Genomic DNA, 26,539 nt, shown 5'->3' with positions numbered 1-26,539 from the left:
CTGCCGGCCCGGAGGGCTCCGGGCGCTGCCCGCGGCCGCCCCGCTGGACACGCCCCGGCCCGGCCCCGATCCCAGCCCAGCCCCATATCCCGACCTCATATATCCCGGCCCGACCCCATACCCTGGCCCCACATATCCCGGCCCGGCCCCATATATCCTGGCTCGCCCCATATCCCGGCCCCATATATCCCGGCCCTGCCCCATATCCCAGCCCGGCCCCGATCCCAGTGATGCTTCCAACCGGGATTATCCTTCCCCAGCTGCGCCTTCGCACCCTTTGTAGGCCTTTGTAGCTGATGTAAAGTCACTTCGATAAAAGGGGTTGTCGTCCTCAACCTGTATGTTCTCACCTTTTGTGAACGAAACTAAGGTCAGATAACTTCTACAACAGAAGTTGCTCAATAAAGAAAATAACTTAGCGTTTCAAGCATTGCGTAAAGTTATGTCACTTACATAAATAAATATGCATCAGGTAGGTGGAGAATATGTCTTAGGTGGGCGTGTTCGTGTAAATGTTACTGTATTTACAAGTATTGGTGTTACCCGCTTGGAGTGTTGAATTTGTGGAAAGGATAAACAATGTCTCCTCTCTGAAACACTGGCCGTGTCCGTGCTTACGGAGCTCCTATCACCGGCAGCCCGCGGGCTCCGCCTCGGAGCGCGCTCCGCCGCAGCTCGGCCGGACTTTGGACAGGGCCGGCCGGGCCGCGCGGGGCTCTCCGCAGGCGCTCCCGTGGAGCTCTGCCCAGCGAGCAGCGGACAGCGGGCTGAGCGTGCCGGGCCGAGGGAGCGCCCATGGGTGCGGGCAGTGCGCTGTGCGGGCCCCGGGACGGGGTGAGTGAGCGATGGAAGCCGCGGCACGGAGCGGGCCCGGAGCCCCGCGGGCTGCGGCGCTGGGGGCGGGCAGGCGGGAGGTGCTGGGGGCGGGCAGGCGGTGCTGAGGGCAGGTAGGCAGCCCTGGGGGCGGGCAGCACCGGGGCAGGCGGTGCTGAGGGCAGGCGGGCGGTGCTAGGGGCGGGCAGGCGGCGCTGAGGGCAGGTAGGCGGCACTCCGCCTTGCTGGAAGCTGTGTTCCCGTCAGGGGCTGCTGTGGCGCGGATTTTGCCTCCCCGGGACGCGTGTACGAGCCGAACAGACCGTTCAGCTGCAGTAAATGTGATGAGCTGCGAGTGAGGACGCAGCCCGGAGCCTTTAAAAGGGCTCTAGTGAGTCGGTCGGTCCGGACTCGCATAGATTTCCATCCCCAAGGTTGATAAACTCCCGTAGCAGTTTGCGAGTCATTATCTGCTTCCTCTTTCCGTCATGGGATTCCTGTCCCCAGCCTTGCTCTGCATCGTGTCCATCACTTCTGCATTGTTTGTTTCAGGACTGGAACCAGACATGGCATGCAAACATCCCAGGACTGACCTGGTGCTTCGAGAGCTCCATCATTGCCTGCATCCCTTGTGCCTATCTTTGGATCTGTTTTCCTTTCTACTACTGCTACCTTCGACACAGAAATAAAGGCTACATCAGGATGTCCCACATCTTCAAAGCCAAAATGGTAAGGGAAAAGCATAGGGTTTGGTCCTAAAATTATCTCAGCTTTGATGCAGAGCTTAACTTTTCTAAATTATTAATTCTTTCCTGATGGTCCCTCTCTGTGGGGTTTTTTTGACATTTACTGGCTCAGGTCAGTATAAGTCAAGTAATATTTTAGGAAGATAATGTCATAAGATCCTCTGCCCTGGGCTTCCATTTGATTCCCAGACACTTCCCATAACATTCTCTGTCCCAAACCTGATCTTCCACCTCTCCAGTCTTACTGCCCAGGCAGCTTGGATCATTCAGTTTGGTAGATTGTCCCAACATTTCGGTTCATTCCAGTGTGTTTTCTGTCTCTGCCCCAGGTCCTTGGATTCATCCTGGTAGTATTGTGTTTTTCTGATGTCTTCTTCACGGTGTGGGAGAAAAGCCAAGGAATCCCAAGGACCCCAGCACTCTTCATTAGCCCTGCTGTGGTGGGAATCACAGTGGTAATTCCTTCCTTGTTTGTCTGCACATGGCCAAGCTTAGCCCTCCTGGGACAGAGCTTGTATTTCCCATGGTTCTTACTATCCCTGAGGACAAATTTGGCTGATTGGAGTAGAAGTTTGGGGATGCACTTTCTGTGTGACATATCAGGGGGTTGGAGTTGGGGCAGAGCACACCTGGCAGGAGCTGAGGTTTCAGCAGGATTTAGAAAGAGATCTCACAACAAGAGGATTTCATTTCTCATAACCACAGTATGTGATTTAGTATGGTTTAGAATGAAATGTGATTTCTGTTCAATAAATAAGTGCCTATCCTCCCCTTCTTTCATTGCATCTTCATACCCTAAATCCTTCCAGCCTGTGGGCCCAATTGTAATTTTATTACTTGCCTTCTCTGTAGACATTCTTGAGTGCAAAATTGCACATAAAGCTTTTCAGTCTTAGCCTCTTAGGAACAATACTGCAACTCTATACATCTTGAAATGTTTTGGCAAGAAGCTAACTGATTTTTCTCTATTGTATTCATTACAGTAATTTCACGATTATAAGCCGCACCATTTTGACTAAAATTTTGGTCCGAACCCAAAGTGCAGCTTATAATCAGGTGCGGCTTATATATGGACAAAGAACGAAAAGTTGCTGTTTTAGTTTGGAGGACAGGTGTCTGCTGAGAAAGGCAGGAGTTTCTCTTTGAAATGGAGAATGCAAACCCCCTCTCTCCAAATTATTATAATGTTGAAATCAAGGGGCTTTCAGGCAAAAATATGGGAATTAGGAATAACAGTTCTTTTCTAGGGAAATTAAAATAGAAATACAGTACTACAAAGAAACAAACCCCAAACCCTGACGCAGTCAGAGTACAGCCTGACACCCCGTCAGGCAGGGTGTTGGCAGCAGTCCCATTAAATGGTGATTGCAGTCCCCTCGCAGTGACAGATGTGGCTCAGTTGGAGCAGTGCTCCTGCAGAAGGTGCAGTTTCCCTCTGGAGGTCCAGTGGTGATGTGGAGAAATCCAGTTTTCCTCTGGAGTCCAGTGGAGAAAGGGGCTACCTTATTGTCCCAAAACCTCTGTTTTTATCTTGGTAAGAAATGTTGGGCTCTTCCCCCTGGCTGGAGCAACTTTCAATGGGATGCAGTAATTTTATCAGTCACACAGTGGGACTCAATGGCCATTAGCAGACAATGACTGGCTGGAGGAAGGATGGGTTGTGAAAAGATAAAGAACAATGCCTTGCCTGGTTTCAATGGATGGCCCATTAGCAAATTATCTGCCATTGAGATAAGGATCACTGTCCCCACCCTCAACAGATGGTGATAGAACAGATACCTTTTATCACACTCTGTATTGTAACATGCGGCTTATAATCAGGTGCGGCTTATGTATGGACAAAAACCAAAAAGTTGCTGAAACCCAGAAGTGCGGCTTATAATCAGTGCGGCTTATAATCGTGAAATTACTGTAATTTGATAACAATGTTTGGCATTCCATTACCAGGTATTTATTTGGACAAATTTGTACTTCCTCACAGGTCCTTGCCTTGTTCCTTACCCAAGCAGAAAGAATGATGGGCATCCAGTCTTCAGGGGTCCTACTGATTTACTGGCTGCTCTCATTTGTGGCTGCACTTGTGATGCTCAGTTCCAGCATTCAGCACACCCTGGAAAAAGTAAGTGAGATCACATATCTTTAATGTGCAGACTACAAAGTCTCTAAACAACAGGGCTGGTTTTGTCTCATTGACTGCAAGGGAGAGAATCAAATTCCTCTTTTAAAATATGTGTTGAGAAAAATGATTCATTACACTTTATATTTGTGGTAGGTGTTTATTTGCAGAGGTAGAACATGAGAATCTCTTACCTCATTTTCATCAGTATTCTGTTCCTTAGGGCTTCCTGGAAGACCATTTCCACCATGTTACAGCTTACCTTTATTCTGGCCTGGTGCTAGGACAACTTGTGTTGTTCTGTTTAGTTGATCACCCTCCCTTCTTCTCTAAAGCTGACAACAATCCTGTAAGTATAATGTACCCGTCCCTAATGCTTTGATTCATTGCAGGATTTTAAATATATGGGGACACACAGGCACATGAGTATCTGGGTGATGTAAGATGCATAATTTTGAAAAAAAGCTGACAGTTTTAAAAGGTAACTGGCAGAAGCTGCGATGCTGTGTCTCTCTGTGTAAGTTTTTCAAAGCTGAAAACCTACCCAGACTCATGTTTCTTGTCACTGAAACCAGTGGATAGGGCTTCTATTGCTTCCCCTGGTGCTCCTCTCCTGTTCTGCAGTACTCTGTTGGTGGTATGAGTATGGAAAAGCTCTGTGCTTAAGAAAATAAATGTTTTGGGGTATGAAGAATTATATTCTTTGTTCTTCCATTTGAGACATTATCAAAGTCAAATTCTCCAAAATCTCCCAATCCCACTGAGTTTCTACAATACACTTACTCTGGTTCAATGAATGGGGAGGGGGAAAAGATTCTTCTTTTCCTGGGGAAGCACACAAAGGAACTATATTCATCTGACAAATGCCATTTTCTATATATAAGTATCACATGTGTTTTCTCTCCCATCAGAATCAGTGTCCAGAAGCCAGCAGCTCTTTTCTTTCCAAAATCACGTACTGGTGGTTCTCTGGGTAAGAAAACAGAAGATGTGGTTTTGCTACAATTTCAGAAAAAAGCAGCAGCATCAGAGAGGGTGTAGATGGCAGCCAGTAGGAAATATCTCAGCCCCTCAGCTTATGAAGATTTAAATTATTTCTTTAAATTATTTCTCTTGTGAGGTATTATCATAAGATCATATTATAAAAATTCAATTTACTTTTCTCAAAATAGTTTAAAGCACAAATTTGTGAATCTAGATAGTTCTCTTCTGCCTCCCAACTACCCCTCCAGTGGCACCCAATCTTGAAATAGATTTCATCAATCTCTACAGATCACTGCACACCAACCACAGCTCTCTGCTTGCCAGACCTTGCAGTAAAAAATGCTGAGGAGGGGAAAACAGTGAAGAGGGCATAGGCCCAGTGTGCTGCTGAGCATTCAGAAGTAAAACAATTACATTCCTTAATATCCACTGTGATCAGGTCTCATCTGCCTATCATGGAGCCCAGAGAAAGTTAAACTGAACTTTCTTCTCCACTACCCAAGATTCACAGTATGGACTAGAAATTAGGGCTGACTTGCAGATCCCCATGGTGCTGACAGAAGATAGCCTAAGGATTCAAAGAAAAACTGCTGTTCCTGGACATTCACATTTATTGTCACACACAGCACAGATCCTGCTGTGCTCCCCTGACTGCAGTCTGTGTCCTCCAGGCTTCTCTGGAAAGGATCTCAGCAGGCCTTGGGGGTGGATGACTTGTGGCCAGTGAGAAAACAGGACTCTTCTGACGAAATTGTTGCCTGGGCAGAAAGAGAGTGGAAGAAGTGTCACAGCAGAACCCAACAAACCCAACAGTGAGTATTTGATCTGGAGAGCACAACATGGGCTCAGCTGGGCAGTTCCAGATGATCTAAACAAATACACTTACAGGTACTAGTGTGTGAGTCCCTTTGTGCAAAATCTGATTTTAAGAGTTAAATCTGCTGGAGAACATCCTTCCAACTCCTGGAAGCACATCTGTGAGAGGGGTCAGCTTTTGATGAGCTTTTATATTGGACATGGTATGAGACCCAGTGCGAGATATTTAGTGATTCCTTTGAAAGCACAAAATTCCCAAGCTTTCTCCAGTTATAGATAATTTTCTCATTGTTTCTTCCTTCAGGAAAATGGAGTCTGCTAAATTTAAAAAGAGTCAGAAAGCTGCAACTGGCACAGCAGAAGCTGAAGAGACAGAGGCTTTACTGCAATCAAAGCACAGTCAGAGCGGGCCCTTACTGAGAATGTTTTGGAGCATGTTTGGAACTTATTTCCTTCTCAGCACTGTCTGCTTAGTTATCTGTGATGTCTTCTTGTTCTCCACCCCAAAAGTACTGAGGTATGTGCACATTTATAATGTATTTCTGTCACATGTACAAGATTCAGAGATGTATATGTCAGCACAGACACACAAACAATGACCTTTTGAAATTTGCTCATGCTGGTAAGAGGAGTTCAGGTGTCATTTGTGCTAAACCCAGTCAAGTCAGGAAGAAAAGACACAAAGCCACTGTGTGAAGCTGTGCCTTCCCAGCAGTGGGAAGGACAGGAGGCACCAAGCCATTTGACAACTTCACTAGAACAGGAGTTATTTGAGGTTCTATATATCATATCACTTACCACTTGCTGTAGTCTTAAGGCTTCGTGTTCCTTGGCTAATAAAGAGCACAGCTGTGCATCCTACACATCTTAAATAGCTTTGTTAGTCGATAAAGTGCTTTATGGGTTCTGTTGATACAACACCAACCTGCATTACAATATATTTTCATGGGAAAAATCCTTTCTTAGTCATTAAGATTAGGAGAAATTCTGGAAATGTCAGTGATTCCCTTGGATTACAGCTACCACTTTGCATATTTCTGACAAATTCATGAAAATCAGGAGCCATCCTTAACACTGAAAATGGGGTCTACCCAGAGAGGATGCTGAGATCACAGATTGCTTCAAAACCATGAGTGGCTAGATTTCAAAAATCAAGATATGGTCCAATTCTTCTGCTATCTACTTATAAACCTCAGCCAGAGAGAATACAGAAAAATGACGAGTATTTCTGCCAATTTATTTTTGTGTGTCTGATATTTCATCATTTCTGTGTGGACTCAGCAACATTTTGTTCCTGTTTTGCAGGCTTTTCCTGAAGTTCATTGAAGATCAGGCAGCCCCAAGCTGGATTGGCTATTTCTATGCCTTCAGCATGTTCCTGCTGGGCTGTCTGCAGACTCTGTTTGAGCAGCGCTACATGTACATGTGCCTTGTTCTGGGGCTGAGGCTGAGAACTGCACTAACAGGCCTTGTGTACAGGAAGGTGAGGCTGCAGCTCCCTTTTTAGCTTGGTGTGTTTTTAGCCCTACCTTAGCAGTAATGATGTACATTGTTCACAGCATTACCAGGGGAGATGTCATTAGAAACTAGGTTTAGGATGTAGCTGTGCTGTATTCATCTCTGAGCAGTACATGGCAGGTACATTTTTCAGAGCTTCCCTAAGAAGGAAAAGCCAAAAAAAGGTAAGAGCAAAAATCAACATGAACTTTCTTAGGCTGTAGATGATGGTTGGGGAAAAGGAGTAAATGCTTCATCTCAAAGTGAAGTCACATGGCCCAGGTAACAGCATGGTTTCAATACCTGGGATTTGACATTTTTCTCCCTCTCTTTGTTCTCTATGAGGAAAAGAATGTTTTTTGACTTTTGGACCAAAGCTGTTGTTTGATGATATCTTTTCTTTCTTCTCTGCCCTGTCTAGATCCTAGTTATGTCAAATGCCTCAAGGAAAGAAGCAACCACAGGTGAAATTGTTAATCTGATATCTGTTGATGTGCAGAAGCTAATGGATCTGATTATCTATTTTAATGGGACCTGGCTGGCTCCTATTCGGATTATCATCTGCTTTGTCTTCTTGTGGCAGGTAAAATATGACATTATTTATAAATCCCTTTCTATTCTAAATACCAGAGAAAAATTCTACTTACTGGTTTGAATTACATGAAATTGCCATATTTTTCTTAGGTCTGTAGCATGGTGCATTCACTTTTCTCTCTGAGAGATATTTTCATTGATACAGAATCCTTGTCTGACCCTTCAGTTCATCTCACCTGTGTATTCAGCATTCACTCCCTTTTAGGAGACTGTGAATATGGTTATTGTGAGCTGACTGATAAACTCCTGCTTCAAATTTTCCTGTCACCTGTATTCACACCAAAAGGTGATGGCCCAGTGTAGGCTGAAAGTCCAGTTCCAGCTCCTTGGCTTAGTCCCAGAACAAAATGGGGAATGGTCTGAAATAGCAACTTGACATACCTCATCCTGAAGCCTGATTACCACAAGATCAGTGAAAGAGCTTGAAGAAAAGTTGCATGCCATTCAGAAAGAGTATTGGATACTTAGAATTTCATAGGTATCAAGGAGTTAGCAAGGAGAGAGCAAACTCTGAATTAGAAATAATGGATGATAATCTAAATTTTTATCAAGGTGTGGTACAGAGCCCTGTTTTTGGCCAATGGAAGTTATGAGCATTCTAGAGACAGGTGATTCACAGGAGCTTTCCAGAGGCCTTCCTTTACTGCCCAGGATGGATTCTGCCTTGGTCCTGGCAGGATGCTGTGACTGTGAAAAATCATCATTCCTTTTCTAATGGTGTTGACAAGTTGACTGTGGTTGGAGGATATTTACACTTTTTTTGCTGGTGTTCACAGACCATTTGTGCATATAATATCTGTGCACCAGCACTGCCTCTCCAGCCACCCCTAAGAAGATGTAACTAACTCTGAGAAACAAGTGTTGATACATAATTGTTATGAACCTTGGGATCCAAGAGCTATCTCTAATATAACATAATAATGCCACCATTTCCTCTCATGCAGACAAGCTGGGTTATTTGTGCTGTAAGAATATTTTGTTGGGGGTTTGGTATTGTTTTTTAAGGCAAACCTGGTGTTGTCTGGGGTCACTTACTCAGGGCAGCCACAAGATGTCCTTCTGAACGCATCCAGGGACGGACGGGAGAGCCGGGAATGGCTTGAATTGCCAGCGTGCCTCTGGATCGCCTTCAGCTCCGATCTAGCTCCTAACAAGGGAGCAAATAGATTCAGCACAGCCTGATGACAGGAGTTATCCCGCCTGGAGAGCTAACAATCCACAGTGCTTAGGAGCACAACTCCCAGGAAGGGCAAAGGCAAGATCAGGGTAAAGGCTTAGCCAGAGGGATGCTATGCACAAGTTCAAATAAGAGGGAGGTAAGCAAGGGAACAAAAACATCTTTTAGTCATCACCACAAGTTCTTTCTCTTTCCTTTTCTCTCCTGGCAGCTTCTAGGGCCATCTGCTTTGACTGCAATCGCTGTATTTCTTCTTCTTTTGCCTCTGAATTTTGTGATCACCAAGAAGAGGAGTCAGTTTCAGGTACATTTTGCTTCATAAAAACTAAGTGGTTACTGAGTTATGTGATTACTTATATTTATTATTCATGCTTACCATGACTGTCTGAAGTAACATAGGAGAATTCAAAGCCTGCAAAGTTTCTTGAAATTTAGACTAAGCTCTTCCATGTTCAGCCTTTTACTATATTTGCTCTACTTTTCTGTTGTTTTTATGTACTGCCGGTAAAAGTAAAGCTCTGAAGATGAAAAGTAAAATGTTTCCCAGTCTGGAAGATTCATAAGCAAAATAGTTTACACAGCTCAACTGCAGGGAAATTTATTCAGGACTTGGAGGCAGGAATAAGGTATTTTTCTTCAGAATAATTGCACCATTAAACATTCAGCCTACTAAATGATAAAACTCAAACATTTATTACAGGAAACTCAGATGAAATATAAGGACGAGAGGGCCAAACTCACCAATGCCATTCTCAGCAACATTAAAGTAATCAAACTGTATGGCTGGGAGAAAACCTTCATGGAGAAAGTGCTTGAAATCCGAAAGCAAGAACTTCAGGCCTTAAAAAGATCTCAGATTCTCTTCTCAGCATCCCTAGTTTCTTTCCATTCATCAGTTTTCCTGGTGAGTGGATTACCTTCCTACATAAAATATGTGCTGTTACTTGCCTTTTATTTGTACTCCTGCCTGGACAGATTTTTCCTATGGACAGCTAAAGATTGTATCTGTCTGGGGGAGCTGGAGGTCACAGGAGTTGCTGTGGCTGCTGCACCAAAACCTCCTTAAAGCACAACATCCAACGATCAAACTTGGCTCTGTCACCAGCACAGCAGACCTTTACCTGTGGTACCTGTCACCCTTGAACCATTGTGAAGCAAGTGGTTTAGTTGTCCTTTGCTCCCTTTCAGATCACCTTTGTCATGTTTGCTGTCTATACCCTGGTGGACAACACACATGTGCTGGATGCTGAGAAGGCCTTTGTGTCCTTAACGCTGATCAACATCCTCAACACTGCCCACTCCTTCCTGCCCTTCTCCATCAACGCTGCTGTCCAGGTTAACTGCAGGCCCTGTTCCTCTTCCTTTGGCCATAAGGGCTTCTTTACATATCCCCATTAACAGTTAAAGGTAGGGATTTCTTAGGGCTCTGCACATCAGATATTTAATTGCCACTGTGAAATGGTGAAGTGCAATTGCAGCTAATGTACTTTTTGGCACTGCTTTTCAGAAAGGCTCCTTTATATTGACAAAATAGTCAACAAGAATTACTCCTAAATCTTTTGTAGCTCAGCACAAGCACCATTAGATCTCAGAGGGGCTTCCAGTCCTGTTTCTACTCACAGAAATCAGAATAAGTGGAGCAAAGTCTCTGTAGAGGAGATGCTGCTAGTCCAGGCCAGAGAGAAAAGCAATTCATTGTTCATTAAGAAATCAGGAAATTAATTTCCCTCTTACACTCCAAGATTGTCACAAATTTTCATGTACAGAGGCAATCACTGGAAAGATTGCAGGAAGAATTGGATGAAAAAGTACCAATTTCACTGAACCAGAAGCACAGGGAAGGATCTGTGGGTTTTGCTAAGCAAAGTAGAAATAAAGGCAGCTAACATAAGGAAAAGCTGCCTTTGGCCATCTAAGCCTGCATCATCTGCAGCATAGCACTAGTCAATATTCTAAATGGGTCTCCAAGCTGAGTCTTCACTTTGGGTTTTTGCTCCCTTTCTAATCTAAATCTTACTTTCTTCTGTGTGCTGTTTCATTTCAGGCCAGAGTTTCCTTAAACCGCTTAGCAGCTTTTCTGAATCTGGAAGAACTGAATCCTGAGAGCTCAAGCAGAAACACTTCTGGCTGTGGTGAGCTTTTATGTTAGCATTTTGGTTTTCTAAGATGAGTTATTTCCATTGTTCAGCTTCTACTCAGGGTGTCTACAATAGTCAAGAGAAAAATATTTGTCCCTTACTGTTGCTTTATCTCTCTGGCCTCATTATTTCTAACAATGAAATCTAATCCGGTGATTTACCCCTTCTTTTCATAATAAAAGGTTGATTTTATGTAACATAAGTACACACTGAAACATAAAATCACGTAAATTGGGACATTTCTGTAGCTATCTTTGCATTCACAAGTGGTCTGTCTCTGTTCATGTTTTAGTACAGGCAAGCATCACCATAAGAAATGGAACTTTTTGCTGGAGCAAAGAAACTTCTCCTTGTCTTAGAAGGTACAGACTTACCCTCAGTCATCTCTCAATACTGTAGGTCAGGGTGGATGCTGAATGAACTAATTCCTCAGGGCCTAAGTGAAACCAGGGCAGAATAAACAGAAGCTTCTAAGTTTGCTTCATATTCAGTGTTGAATTCTGAAAATTATAGAATCAGATAAAACATAATTTTGCTATTATGTTGATGACCACGTAAATGGGAGAGTACCTGTATCTGGATATTGCCTTACTATATGGAGACTGTTTTCTTTATACAGTTTTCTTGCCCAAATATGAAGTTACAATGATTTAAGACAAAAAAGTAGAACAGATGAAATAAAGACAAAAAAGTAGAACAGATGAAATAAAGATATTATATATATATATATCACTACATGGTTATTTCAAGAGGCATTGACATTTTAGAAAACTAAAGCTTTGGAAAGTTCTGATGTTCAAGAATGTTCTACATCCAGTGCTTTGGGCTAGCCTATCTCCAGAGTGAGGATCTGGGTATGAAACTCAGATGGGAATGTGAATGGAGATTTTCTGGTTGGAGGTGTCTGAAGGGATGAAATCAGGGGATTTACTTGATACATACGTAACAATAGCAAGAGTTTTGATAATTATTACAATTATTTTCTTTTCAGAAAGTGCATCTAAAATGTGGTAAGAGACTGATCTTTTCCCCACAGCATAGACCTCAGTGTGCCCCAGGGCTCTCTGCTGGCTGTGGTTGGGCAGGTGGGCGCTGGCAAGTCCTCCCTGCTGGCAGCGCTGCTGGGCGAGCTGCACGCCACGGACGGCTGCGTGACCGTGAAGGTGAATTTTCCCCAGAGCATTTGCTGCTAATTAGGCTGTTTCCAGGAACTGTAAGGTATTAACCACAGCATCAGGTACCTGAGGAAACCCATTTACTGCTGAATTTTAACACAGGCTGTATGTATCAGTCCACATTTAGTAACATGCAGGTGCTGCAGGCCTCTCAGATGAGCCTGATCTTTGGGAATAGGAGCTGGAATAGTACTTCAAACATACAGTTCTGTTTCCCCTCTGACAGTGAGCTGAAGTGGCATCCTGGTAAACTGCATCCTGTACTTGCACCTCTGTTTACTCTCCTGTAAGGTAATAGCAATGCAGACTCATATTTTGCAAAGCCTCCTAAGAACTGTCAGTGGCAATTCCAGATTTCCACACCTGAGAGAGCTTTTCTTCAAAGATGGGTTCCCACAGTGTCAAGTTGAGCTTATGGAAAAGGTTGCTAACATTCTTCCACTTTTATAGGGCACTGCAGCTTATGTCCCCCAGCAAGCTTGGGTTCTAAGTGCTTCAGTGGAAGATAATATTCTGTTTGGGAAACAGATGGATGAAACATGGTTCAATAGAGTGACAGAGGCTTGTGCACTGCACCCTGATTTGGAGACCTTCCCTGCAGGGCAGAAGAGTGAAATAGGAGAAAAGGTACTGCCATGGGTTTACATTTTGGCCAACTTTTCCCTGAGTAGCTACAACTTCAGGTGTCCTGCTTACAACATCTATCCCTGAGTAAGTACAGCTTTGGGAGCTGTGATGAAAACACAAAAAACCTGAACTTACAAGTGGTAGGTGCTCAGGAATTTCTGGGAAGTTGGGCCATGATTTAATTTAATTTAAGCCACCTTCTGAAAATTAGTCTAACCAGAGACATGAGAGATGTTTAAGACAAAAACCAACACATCCAAGTCATCCTTGGGTGCTCTTTTGCAGGAGACAGGAGTTGTTCAAGAGACTGTGCCTCTGCAAGAGCCCTGTTTGGAGGGAGGGAAGGAGATGTACTGATTTTAAGATAAGGAAGTCATAAAGCCTTAGTGCAAGAGAGTCAGCAATTGGGAAATATGCTGTAGCTTTGGAATAAACAGGGTTAATATATTTTCCAGGGAATCAATCTCTCTGGAGGGCAGAAGCAGAGGGTGAACCTTGCTCGGGCCGTGTACCAGAAGGCTTCGATTTACCTGCTGGATGATCCTCTGTCAGCTGTTGATGCCCACGTTGGGCAGCACATTTTTGAACATGTTCTTGGACCCAGTGGTTTACTGAAGGACAAGGTGTGCTATAAACCTGAACTGTAAACAATTGTACAATGTCTCTAATTAGCAGAGCCCCTAAATGTTTCCAGTAGGGTGGATTGCTCAGTTTATCAAGGGCTCACAAATGCTTTTTTACAGTGGCAGCAGGGGACTGGGGAACCTCTGCAGGCCACACAGCACCTGCAAGTCCTGCAGGGAATCTCACCCAGGGGGAGGAAGGCTGTCTATCTTCATGCAGACCACATGTCTAGTGCCAGCCTTACTTTCACAGCAAGTTTACAGTTCTTTGGTCTTCTGTCAACATCCTTCCCTCCTTTTGAGATTTACTTCTAGCACCATTCAGAAGAACTGCCTGACCTCTTCCAAGTTCTATCACCATGATGTCTGATCCCATTACTTTTGAATAGTTCAGTGGCACCTTCACAGTTCTCATCACCCAGAAGTTCATCACTTAAATACTTCTCCTCTGTTTGTTTTGCTTTAGTTATGTTTTGTTTTTCTTTGGTATTCCTCTGCTGTCAAGCAATCTGGATAATAAACATGGTTAAATGAGAAGGGATGCTAGGCCAGCTCTATTGGATTCATGTTATAAATTGCCTAGAAATTGATGATTCAGTTTCCCATTACAGAAGGAACACAGGAAGCAGGCAATTTTCATTAGAGAGTCCAGTTAAAACAAACGAACCTGATTATAAATACCTTTGTCTCCATGAGGATTGGTTGCAAGTATCAGAATATAATTATTGTACTGAAACAGAATGACTGGCTAAGAAGAATGCATCAGACTTAAGGTGTACTCAGAGGGCTTAGAAATGCAGAATATGCCAATTTATCTAGGGAAAAAGTAATTTTTTTAATGTTGTTTCTTCCAATTATCAGTGCAAATATGCTCAGAAATGTAAATAAAAGGAAATTCCCTTCAATTCCATTCAGGCTGAGGAATTTTTGAGACCTAAATTTGATCCCGAAACACTGATACCAGTACTGACAGGAGAACAATTGTAACTGTTCCCTCTTTATTCAAGCAGACTCGTGTGCTGGTGACTCACACAATTAACATTTTGCCTCAAGTGGACAACATTGTTTTTCTGGTGGATGGAATGATCTCAGAAACTGGTTCCTACCAAGAACTTCTACAGAGAAATGGGGCCTTTGCAGAATTTCTGCGTTCACACGTTGCTGCAGAAGAGAAGCCACGTGCTGGTTTTCCAGGTAACCCAGATGGGTTGAAATCATTCTTCCTAGGTCTATCAGTCAATTGTTCCCTTCATATCACATCTGTTTTATCATGGACATTTAAAGCAGAGATCCAGTCACAGTAAGGTGTTGCTTTGTGTGGTGAAAAATATTCCTGTCAAATCAGCTGACTCATCACCTCAAAATTGATTCTTGAATCCATAGTACTAGACAATAATCATGCAGGAAACTATTACCCACTATATGTGCTGATCTTCAAGCCTCACCTTGATATTTTTACCTTAAGAAACAATTTTAAAATTAATCTTTCCTCCATATTACCTGTCTTTCAAAGGCTATATAGGACAAAACAGGATTCTAAAGCATTTAGAAAAAATACATTATTTCACAGCAGTGGGAGACACCAAAGGCACTATCACCACTGGAAATGGTCCATCTCAGGAGAAACCCCTCAGGTAAGCTTAAAGCAGTCTGAGACACTGAAGAATTTACTCCAAAAGCCCATACAAGCCTACATGGAGCCTCTTACTGAGTATGATACAGGTTTGAGATCGATCTGTAAATTAATAACAAGAGCAAACAAGCAAAACTCAAGAATAGGTAAAAACCTGCTCCTGAATGTGGAAGTTGACTGACATTTCTTCTCTATTTCATGAGGATGCAGAACAGAGCTCAAGTACAAGTTCCTTGATGCATTTGGTTGCTAATCACTTTCCTGTGGGGCTGTAAGGTCAGACTCATCCCAGAGCAGCCTCAGAGAGTGAACGCTTTAAGCCTCTGCTCCTCAGTGGCTTGACAGGGCTCAGTCTCTGGGACAAACATAGACAATGGCTGGGGTCACTGGAGGACCCTGAAAACTACAGCCCTCAAAACAGGCATAGATTTAGGGGTGGATGGGTGACTAAAAATTGAAGGGATTTTTGTTTTCTTCATGAAGTGGTGATTCAGTAAAATCTGCTGTGGGAAGGGAAACCACTCCTGTGAGCCAAGACTGTACCAGTGCTGCAGCCACCAGTGGAGGATTAACCAAGGCAGAGAGAACTCAGCACAGCAGGGTAAGCACAGCACCTTCCTGTAGAGGCAAGGACACATTCCATGGGATAACACACCCATGGCAGGCAGGTCAGCTCCCTGCCTCAGCTAAACCAGAGCCAGGGAGTCAGCTGAGCTGAACAAGTTTGCCCTGTAACCGAGACAAGGACATATTATACTGAGAAGAAATGAGAGCAATAAGTCAGAAACCCCAAAAGAGGCAGCTTTTTCTTTGGGAAGCCCAACACTAGCCAGGCTGGGATCTCCTCACCTCTCCTGATCAGCAGGCCCCCACACAATCACCCAGTGGGAACACGACAGTTCTCTCTCACACCAGCAATACAGGAAAACCACTGCCTGACATAAAGAAAGCCTTACATGCATTCCAGAAGTAACATGAGCCTATTGCATAACATTCATCAGTTGATAATAATCATTCATTAATGATTTCTTTAAGTAGGCCTTCATTATTCATCCATGAGAAAAGCAAAACAAGAATCAACATGGTTGCTAGGGCTGTGGCATATAACTGAGAAATGCCATGATAAATTATTCCTTGCTTCAGAGCTGTTTTTTTTTTTTTTGCTAACAAGCTTGATCCTCCCAACCTCTCCTGTTGTTTTTCCCCATGTGCCTCTCTCCAGGTCAGTGCTGGGGTGTATGGAGCCTACCTGAAGGCGACAGGCCCAGCCCTGTGTGTGTACATTGTCCTGTCCTTCACGTGCCAGCAGGCCATGGCCTTCTCCCGGGGCTACTGGCTCAGCCTCTGGGCAGATGACCCTGTGCTCAACGGGACACAGCAGCACACAGAGCTCAGAGTTGGAGTCTTTGGTGCGTTAGGAGTGGTGCAAGGTTAGTTTAAGTTGCTCATTTAATTCTTCTCTGTATTCCCATCTCCCTTTCCATATCCAGGATGTTTTCTCAGAATACAAGTGCATACCCTTGGGCTTTCAGCTTCCTGGCCCTTTGGCCCCAACCCTAAAGGTTTTTCTTTTTTATCTCTTTTCATTCTTCCAGCATAAATTAATTATATCAAAGTGCAAGTTTTTCAAATTATATCTAAGTGCAAGGCTCTTCTCCGTGCTGAATGAAATCTTGGCTTAGGTCACATAAAAGAGAAAGAACCTTTATATTTCTTTACCTTTTTCTTTTAAAATAGCCATAATTCTTTTGGTCACTCTATTTAAAAAGAAAAAATATCACTGAGAAATTTAAAGTAAGCCCAGTCCAGCTTCATTTGAATAATTTGTTCTGCATGTTTAAGTTCATGAATCCATGTCCTCCATCAAGCTGATTTAGAAGGTCGTTGGCCACTCTGTAACTACCCCACAGAAAGGGCAGCTTACCCTGCAACTCTGAGGCTGGGTTTAATTCCTTGTAAAGAGAGGTTTCATTCCTGTTGCACCTTCCTGAATGCACACTGATGCAGCATTCACAGGACTAAGTGGAAATCACAGTCTTGCAAAGGAGAACTCCAAGGTGGGTTTCTTCAGACCTAGTGATAATGATTTCTTTTCTCTTACAGCCCTTGGCAGGTTTGCCTGCACAGCAGCAGTGCTGCTGGGGGGTGTGTTAGCCTCACACCAGCTCTTCCAGCAGCTGCTGAGCAGTGTCATGAGATCCCCAATGCTCTTCTTTGAGCAAACACCCATTGGCCACCTGCTGAACCGCTTCTCCAGAGACATAGATGCTCTTGATTCTGTCATCCCTGACAAGCTGAAATCTGTGCTGGGATTCTTGTTCAACTTACTGGAGATCTGCCTGGTGATTGTGGTGGCTACACCATGGGCAACAATGGCCTTAGTGCCCTTGACTGTTCTTTATACAGCATTCCAGGTAGGAGTTCACAGATACACACACAGGAGAGGCTGAGGCAGCACAGCCATGTCCCTGCAGAAAGCCTCCTTCCATTTCTTAGGAGTGAAGGCATGCAGAAATTAGTTTCATCATTTCATGGTGCATCTGAGCAAGAGTAATGTCACTCCCTTTCCCACATCACCTCAGCCTTCCAAAGCACCCAAGAGACCTCACAAAGAAGCCTGTCTTTTTTGGTATCTAATACAAATCCTACCTAGGGCTATATTCCTCATCTCCAGTAGTGTAAATCACACGAAGACCAAAAGCATTTTTCCTTTCCTGCAGAATTCCTACACTACTATTTCATATATCCATGTTTGCCAGCCAAGACTGAGCATTAGGGAAGGGCAAGTCTATCTCTGTCCTCCATCAAGGGCTCAGCTGCCGGAGAAACTGAGTGTAGAGGTTTTGTGGGTTCACAGCACCCTGGCTCCTTTGCCCCAACCACAGGGTTATTCCTAATAAAGACAGACATAAGAGGTAGGAACACTGCCTCATCTTTTAGGGGCACCTCCTACATGTACATAAGGTTTTGCAACATGAGGATATAATGTACTATTGTACTTGTTGAGGCCTTCCCAAATTTCCTGTGGAGTACCTCCATAGAGGCACAAGCCTTCTAATGACTCTCCCTTCATTCCCCTTCTACCAGCACTTCTATGTCACCACCTCCTGCCAGCTGAGGCACATGGAGGCTGCCAGCAGGTCACCCATCTACTCCCACATCTCAGAAACTTTCCAAGGCAGCAGTGTGATCCGTGCTTACAAAGACCAGCAGAGGTTTATTTCAAAGAGCAATTTCTTAGTGGATGAGAACCAGCGAATTTGCTTCCCTGGAGCTGTTGCTGACAGGTACAAATCTGCCCAGCAGCTCCACGAGTGTTCTGTGAAGTAATCATGTGTTGGGAGAAAGGGAGAGGGCACCCAGCAACAGCTCTATGCTCCCCTCCTCCTGCAGGTGGCTTGCTACAAACCTGGAGTTCCTGGGCAATGGCATCGTGCTGTTTGCAGCCTTGTTTGCAACCATGAGCAGGACACAGCTCAGTCCAGGAACTGCTGGCTTCTCCCTTTCCTATGCTCTCCAGGTAACCCAGTGTGGAAATAATACCATGCCTACCTTTATCAAAAGCTACTGCATTTTAATTTCTATTATGAACTATTTTTGTGCCTTTCTAGATGCCTTTTCCTACCAAATCCTGCTGTTATTGCTGAAATCCAGAGCATCTGGAGCACCTGGCCCCTTAGGGAATAAACCTCATAAACACATGTATGAGCCATCTTCTTCCTCCTGCACCTGAATATTTAAGTCAAAAACAAGCCCTGGGCAGCTGAAGCAAGTTCTTCAATACCTGTCTTACCTGCTCACAGACTAGTTGCACAAGAGCCTAAAAAAATAGCTACACCATCTTTTAGCATCCAAGTCAATAGCATTTCATTCCCTATAAACATGTTGAAGGGGCTATGGCAAGACCTGGCTTTCACTTGAGCATTTTAAGGTTTTCTGGTGTAATCTAATTTCTGATATAAATAGCTGATGAGGATATGTTTAGAAATAAACACAAAGTACCAGGTAACGCCTGAGCACAGGTCAGGGCTCATTTTATCTGCCCTAATTCTTCTTTTCCAATGTGACAGATAACTGGTGTGCTGAACTGGATGGTTCGCTCCTGGACAGAAGTAGAGAACAACATTGTTTCTGTGGAGAGAGTGAGAGAATACCTGAGGACTCCTAAGGAGGTACTAATCCACTATTGACCATACTAGAAGGGGCTGAGCATCTCTGCAAACTCAATGAGTAACTCTTCTGTTCCCCTAGTTTTCCCCTTCTAAAAGGCCAGTCATGTTTCCTTTAAAGAACTGCAGCATTTGAGTTTTATCCAACTGACTAGATGTGTTTTATAACCACTGATCATTATTTCTTTAAGACAGTTATGCACTGGATTGCCATTAAAATAGCCTTACTTGTTAACACTCATGGAATGAGACATTTCCTGCCCATATTTGGAGTATTTTGTTGTGTGACTTCAGATGCAACTCTGATGACTAATGGCTCCTAGATAGCCTTTAGCTGCTAAAAGTCTCCAGTGCAGTAATTTTTGTTCTGTAATCATTAAAGTTATATCTCCATATGCTGCCCTGAGAGAGGAGACTTTCAGAGTCCTGTTTATAGAGGCATATAATTTTTTTTTTATTGAACCACTCAATGTCAGAACTCTGACATGCAAGCAAATGTTGAGCCCCATTTTCAGTAAAGAAAATCTGACTGGCATCTTTGGATAAAGTAAAAAGCCAACATTTGCAGTATAAAAGTTAGAGGCCTGGTTTGGAAACAGCAAAGAGACTGGGGGGCAGTTGGCACAGATGTCTTCATGAAGTTCCCATTCCAGTATTACCTTTTGATTGGGTAATTCAAATCAGCCTTCAACTCTGCTGTTTGCTTCCATCTCTGCAGGCACCCGGGACTCTGAATAGCAAACTTCAAGGGCAAGTTTGGCCCACTGAGGGAAGGATTGAATTTAGGAACTACAGCCTGTGCTACAGACCAGGTCTGGAGTTAGCACTGAGGGGTGTCAGTGTGACCATCAACGGGCACGAGAAGGTAAAAACCATTCCTTTAGCAGTGTGAGCAGTGCTGGGCACTGGCCAGATCCAGGGGACACAGCCCCTGCCTGCACCCAGCCACAGCAACCTGGCAGCTGCAGGAAAGCAGGAGCCCATGTCCCACACTGCGCACTTTGTCCAGCTTATTACAGCAAAGGAATTCCATTTTTTCAGTCTAGCTCCAAATCAAGGCCCTGTTCAAACTGTTACATCTTGTAATTATTCTTCCCATCAAAGGCTTTTGTGATTCCTTTACATACAAAACAATTGCAAACTATAAATGCTTCCATTTGAGAAAGTAGTGCCAGACTGTGAGTCATGAACAGCCCTAAGGATCTGGTCTGTGCAAAGCTGTCTCTCATCAAAAGGCCAAGAGGAACCACACAACATGTTTGTCCAACTGTGAGGAAACTATCAACATCAAAACTAAAGTCCTTCCATTGCACTTTGCAGATTGGCATAACTGGCAGAACAGGAGCTGGGAAATCCAGCCTTGCAGTGGGGTTGCTGAGACTGGTGGAAGCTGCAGAAGGAGCCATCCTAATTGATGGACAGGATATTGCCCAACTAGGTCTCCATGACCTCAGAACCAAGGTCACTGTCATTCCCCAGGTAGGAAACTCATTTCCAAAATCCTTGTGTCTTGAACCCCTGGGAAGGGTTTATAAAGATTCTGTGAGAAGAGGGACACTTAGCAATTTCCAAGTTGGAAATACCCTCTATACCATGTTTATCTGCTGTTCAATGTAACATTAGTCACACATTCCCACCCAGCAGGCAGGACCCAAGAGCTCATTTTTATAATTAATTTCAGGAGTTGTTTGTACTGTCTCTGTGCTCAGGACCCAGTTTTGTTTTCTGGCTCCCTAAGAATGAATCTCGACCCATTGAACCAACACACTGATGCAGACATCTGGACAGCTTTGGAACTGACTCAACTCAAGAACTTTGTTGCAGATTTGCCAGAGCAGCTGGAATATAAGTGCACTGACCAAGGGGAAAACCTAAGGTACCTTTATCTGCAGAAAGACAGTGACAGGGCAGTGCCAGCCTCTGGCTAGGAGAACAGAGCTGGTTGGATAAGGAGGCTAATTCCTTTAAAAAATTAGAAATTCTTTAATGATGTCCATACTGCAAATTGCTGCATTACTATCCTGTTAGCAGTATGAAATCAAATCTTAAGAAACCAAGGAAGACCTTTCAGACTTAATCATTGTGGTGGTTTGCATTTGTGCAGTAGTTCAAACCCTGCAATTTGTTCCAAGTGCAGCTCCTCTGGGTGCCATAGCAATACCTTCCCCTCCCTTCCTTGGGCCATTTCATGCTGTTACCTACCTGCAGCGCCACCAGCCTCAATCACCCTTTCACAGAAAGGGAACAATCACTTGTTCATTATAGATTCCAAATGAATCATCTGTTCTGACCCCAGGGAAAAGTGACTACTGGCTTCAGCTTACCATCCCTCTTCTACTTGCAGCACTGGCCAGAAACAGCTGGTTTGCCTGGCCAGAGCACTCCTGCGGAAAGCCAAAATCCTCATTCTGGATGAGGCCACAGCAGCAGTGGATTTGGAAACTGATGTCCAGATTCAGTCCATGCTGAGGACTCAGTTCAGAGACAGCACCGTGCTAACCATCGCTCACCGGGTAAACACCATCCTGGACTGTGACAGGTAAAGACACTTCTGAGCAGGAGAGCACACAGGCAGCTGATGGGACTGACACCCCCATGGTGTGAACAGCAATTTCATTTCTGCCCTCTGTGTTTAAACCTCCAAGCTTTGCTTTAGAGTTTGGAAGATCTCTCAAACCAGCAGGGCACCAAGAGGTTAATCAGAGATCCTTTACTCCCACACAATGCCTTTCATGCTGTGTCACAGCCCTCTCCCCCCCACTGACAGCAAAACCATGACTACAGCTCCTTTCGTCACCTGAGAGTTGTGAAACTGAAATACCCAGTACCCTGTTCACAAATCTCACTCCAGTCTCAGCTGCCAAAAACCTCTCCTCCCAAACTCAGCACTTGAACAGTCTATCATCAGAAACCCTTTCTATCCCAGCACTGTTTCCCAGCTGAAAAGCTTTTGGAAAGCTTGGCTGAATAACCATCAAGTACTGAAAGTTACTTTAAAACTAAGTAGAAATTACTAAGTTTATTATAGGAGCTGGTGTATCCCCAAACTTAACACTTCTTTTAATGTTCACAGGATTTTAGTCCTGGAAAATGGCCGGATAGCAGAATGTGATACTCCAGAACACTTAATAGCTCAGAAGGGACTGTTCTACAGCCTGCTGGAAGAATCAGGCCTTGCATGACTCACTCATGGAGTATCCCATAGCACCACCACCATCAGGAGTAATTGACCTCATAATTGAGTTTTGAGTTCTCTCTAAAATGCCTGACACTCAACCAAAGCTTGTTTGAGCCAGAACTGCAGTGAGCAGATGGAAAGGGGTAACTTGGGATACACATTATTTCCACAGGAAACTCAGCAATTCCACTTTCATTATGTTTCCAGATACCAAAACCTCATTTGACTGCTGAAAATGAGCCAGTCAGGACTTAAATACTTTTGTGGTATAAAAGCAAACAAGCCAAAAGAGAAAGACCACAGCATTCCCAATTTATACTGTAAGGGGAGCCCAAATATAAATCATACTTCAAGATTACACAGATTATTTTTAAAAGCCAAAAAGATTTTATGGACAGCAAGGAAGAATTCAACTGGTAGCAAGAAAACGTAGCTGTTTGCAGTTGATCCTAAGCTCCAAAAACAAATGTTGTATTTTGTCATTATCTTTGTCAGTATCTGAGGACTGCTCACTCAGTGCTGTTCTTACATAGCTGTGGACTCCAAGGCAGCAGCTGGAGCTCATCATCCCAAGTGCACAAACACTGGGGAGGAGGGAAGAAGAGGCAGGATGCCACTTAGCAGGAGAGCAGAGGCTGCCTGTTGTCACAGCTGGGATCAGATGCACTCCCTCCCTCGGCAGGAGCAGAGCCAGCTCCAGCAAGGGATCAGCAGTGCAGGACAGGAACGTGGCTGGGAGTGGCAGCAGAGCATCCAGCACTCCTACCCAGGCCTTGGAGCATTCCCACTGCCAAGTGCCAGGTGCTCACAGCAGGGCATGTCCAAACATTGGCACCAACATTTCCAAACTGCATTTGGCCACGAGGAATTTGCGTGGTTGGAAGTGCCCTCCTCTCTGATTCCTGCAGCATGTGAGGAAAGCAGCAGGATCTCACCTGCTGACCTGATGGCTCATTCCTGGTTTTCTTCTGGAGTGCAAGTTGACTCCTGCATGTGCCACGCTGGTGCTGCAGAGTCTCTGGCATGGTCACCTGTCAAATGTTGCTTTAACAAACCAAAACAGAAGCAAAAGCTTCCCGGGCTTGCCACAGTGTCTGCAGCCAGAGCTGTCCCCAGGTCTCTCCTCAGGAATCACAGGATGATAGTGTGACAGTCCAGTGCACACTGAGACACTGTCTTTACTATGACTTTTGTAAAAGCATCCCATTTTCTAGAGAGATGAAATAAAAACAGAATCAAGTATTTAAATGGGTCTCTTCAGTAAATAAAGCAAATATAACACAGAAAGGGGCAATAGGGAGGGGAGAGTTCCAGTTGCAAGAATTAACCCAGACTGGCAAAACCCAGTAGTTCCTTCTCCAACAGCTGCTCAGTGGTTTCTGCACACAAATCAAGAAGTTTGCAGTTTCTGCTGGGCAAATACCAAGGTCTAGTGCCTGGCCATGCTCAGGTACCAGGAAAGAATTATTCTCCCTCTACTTTCTTCAACTCATACTTGAGGGCACCAAAACAGGTAGACAAAACAATTCCAAACCCAGATACAAGTTATGAGCACACCAAAAGTTTATCAATGGATCTCAAAACCAAGAGCATTTAGAAATACTGAGATAAAAGTTAGGCATTTTTCCTTTTTAGCTGAGGCCAAAGAGGAACAGAATTGTCTGTGTTGCTGGGTAATTCTGAAACATCTTTAGCATTCCATAATCTCCAATATAAACATCTTTGAATGCTCATTTTCTGTTCCTAAGTTGGCAAGGAAGAGGGAAGGGAACAGGAGACAATAATCAAAACACACTTCCACACTGTTAACCTTTGAAAGGGCACAGTTTTGCTGTCAGCTAACCCAAACTAAGAACAAGCAAAAATACCATCAATTCTCATACATCAAGTTGTGCTGCAAAGGCAAAAGAAAAGCAATTCCCAAAACTACATATGAAAAATCCATCATGTTTCAGATGTGCTAGAGTCCCCAGGGATATGTCCAAGTACTGTGATGAATCTGGAACTCAAGTCTCACAGAAGTTATCTGGAAGTTGGTTAAAGCAAAATATTTCCAAGTGTTAACTACTTTATATACCATGTAGGAAAGAAATGCTACCTTAAAATCCTTGTCCCATGATTCCAAGTTTAAGGCAATACTGAAACTGCTAAAGCCAGAAAATAAATCAAAGATGTCATGCATTGATTTACACCAAGTTCAGGCTATGCATGTACTGTACAAGTGGCTCTCCCAGTGCCCTAGGTGATCACAAGACACACAGGAATGCCAAAATGTTCAAGGTGTCAGTGACCCAAAGCACAGTTGTTCCTGTGTCACATCGTTGTCACACCATGAAGGGATCTCCGTGTGGGTCAGGACTGGGAACAATTACAGAAGTAGCTGTGTTCACACACATGAATTAGGGTGGGTTTTGCAGGAGTTTGGCAGAATCAGCTTTTCCAGAGGTGAGGAATCTTCCATGTTGCAGTAAATAATGTCAGCCAAGATGTATCAATGTGCACTGAAATCAGATGCAGTAAATTCACCTGTGCAGCAGCTCCTCTCTCCTCTCCCCATTCCTTGCCAGGGCTCTGCTAGGATGAGGTGGAAAGGGAGGATCACAAAGTGTTTCTGGAAGATGACTGTTCCCAAGCAGGAAAGGTGTCTCAGTGGTATTCACACTCCCCTGGGTCTCTGCAGGGAGCTCCATCTCCACCTGAATGTACAACACCAGCCACAGCCCTTAGGCACAGCCCCCCTGCCTTGCCCTGCACTCTGTTCCTGTTCCTATAAACCGTGTGCTCCAAGCATTCCACCCTTCTGTCCATAACAGCGCTGCACAAGTGTTTGGGGATTGGAAAAACTAAACTCACAGCTCATCCCCAAACTCCCCAGTCAGCCCCTGCTCATTCCATTTCCAGAGAAAATTCACACCAAGCTCAGGAGACGTGGCAGACACAGTCCATGGACACCACTGGGGGTGACAGAGGTCCTCAGCACTGCGGCTCCTGCTCTGCTGATCCATCATTATCACCTGGTCTGCTCACCAACCACAAAATGATCCAGCCCTACCCCAGCACAGTTATCTACACTCATGGCTTCTTACCCACCACCCTAACAAGCCCAGACATCAGGTCAAGCAGAAGGATTAGTCTAAGCAGAACCAATAATTTCTACTTTCAAGGCAAAAAGCTGAACTGACAAAGCAAACCCTTTGTCAAACACAAGGCAAGAAATAACACGTTTTCTTTCAAACATTTTTTACTGCAAGTTCTTTGCAAATATTTGCATTGTCATTACAAAAAATACCAAAGAAATTTTCAGTCTATTCAATTTCAGAGAGTCATAATTTACAAAAAAATAAATAGCTTTACTCTAAGGACAACAATTGTCTAGTATTAAGGTCAGCAATATCAATCACAGAAGTCCACATTCTCAGTGCTGAGTATCTGGATCCCTCTGACTTAGTTTGCTTTCTTCCAGCATTTTCCTTTAAAATAAGACTAATCAGAACATTAGAAAAGTAACTTTTCTTACCACAAAAAGATGAAAGTTCAACATGGATCTTGAAAACCAGACTCCGCTGCCATTTTAGTTGTTAGACCCTTCCAACACACAACTTTAAAAACACTAATTATTCTTTTTAAACAACTGCAACAGAACATTTTCCCAAAAAATTTGAGAGTCAACAGCAGCAGCATGAAGGGCATGTTTCTTTGATATAAGGCTAATGGTCCTTGATGTGGCAGAGCTGCTGTGAAAGCACAGAACTGCCAAAGCCAAGGGTGTTACAATCAGCGTCACCCTGAGCCTGCAGCCTCTGCTCAGGAGAATCCTCACTGCTCAGCCTCGTCCCCACAGCTCTCACCAGCACTGGGCACCCCAGCTGCAATTCCTGAGGGAGCTGGGTGTAAGATCATGGACTGCACACAGCAATGCACCAACTGCTGCACAATTTGGTTCTGGAATGATTGTCACTCTAGACATGCTTAAATACTGCCTGGAAGTTGACTGTGCTTTTTCACATCAGCACTACTGACTGACAGTGAACTTGCTGCTCTAACACATGCTGTAAACACATGAAACCTTTAGGACAATGCATAAAGCATTAACCATGTACAGTAAATGCCATAATGAGGAAGTCTGGCACGCATTTTATTTCACAAGAAGAAAAATCAAGTGCATCCCACAATAGATGGCTCATGAAATGAGGAATCCGCAAACAAGCAAATAACTAGCATTTGCAAAAATGTTTTAAACAAAAAAAAAGGGG

At 44.0% G+C, this 26,539-nt stretch overlaps 1 protein-coding gene across 2 annotated transcripts; it reads left to right on the top strand.

Annotated features, from left to right (window-relative positions):
* The first annotated feature begins 756 nt into the window (after window positions 1–756).
* Window positions 757–23,595, top strand: ABCC6 (ATP binding cassette subfamily C member 6). Of its 2 annotated transcripts, none has more exons than XM_033074366.2 (31): window positions 757–834; window positions 1,366–1,542; window positions 1,889–2,014; window positions 3,541–3,678; window positions 3,899–4,024; window positions 4,587–4,648; window positions 5,331–5,471; window positions 5,780–5,992; window positions 6,781–6,958; window positions 7,394–7,555; window positions 8,955–9,047; window positions 9,444–9,647; window positions 9,932–10,078; window positions 10,788–10,875; window positions 11,174–11,243; window positions 11,918–12,044; window positions 12,507–12,683; window positions 13,139–13,306; window positions 14,317–14,500; window positions 14,877–14,940; window positions 15,423–15,540; window positions 16,162–16,369; window positions 17,043–17,353; window positions 18,027–18,226; window positions 18,333–18,459; window positions 19,010–19,111; window positions 19,827–19,973; window positions 20,429–20,587; window positions 20,818–20,984; window positions 21,453–21,647; window positions 22,182–23,595. In XM_033074366.2, the coding sequence occupies exons 1-31, from the start codon at window positions 796–798 to the stop codon at window positions 22,288–22,290; spliced, it is 4,527 nt and encodes a 1,508-aa protein (XP_032930257.1). In that variant the 5' UTR covers window positions 757–795; the 3' UTR covers window positions 22,291–23,595. The 2 variants fall into 2 exon arrangements, with proteins under 2 accessions (XP_032930257.1, XP_032930256.1); XM_033074365.2 differs by having other exon boundaries at window positions 14,820–14,940.
* The last annotated feature ends 2,944 nt before the right edge of the window (window positions 23,596–26,539 follow it).

The sequence above is a fragment of the Catharus ustulatus genome, chromosome 16 (assembly GCF_009819885.2).
Source record: "Catharus ustulatus isolate bCatUst1 chromosome 16, bCatUst1.pri.v2, whole genome shotgun sequence".
In the NCBI taxonomy this organism is placed as follows: Eukaryota; Metazoa; Chordata; class Aves; order Passeriformes; family Turdidae; genus Catharus; species Catharus ustulatus.
The sequence above is the reverse complement of the archived record's forward strand: the minus strand, read 5'-3'. Positions and strand labels throughout refer to the sequence as shown.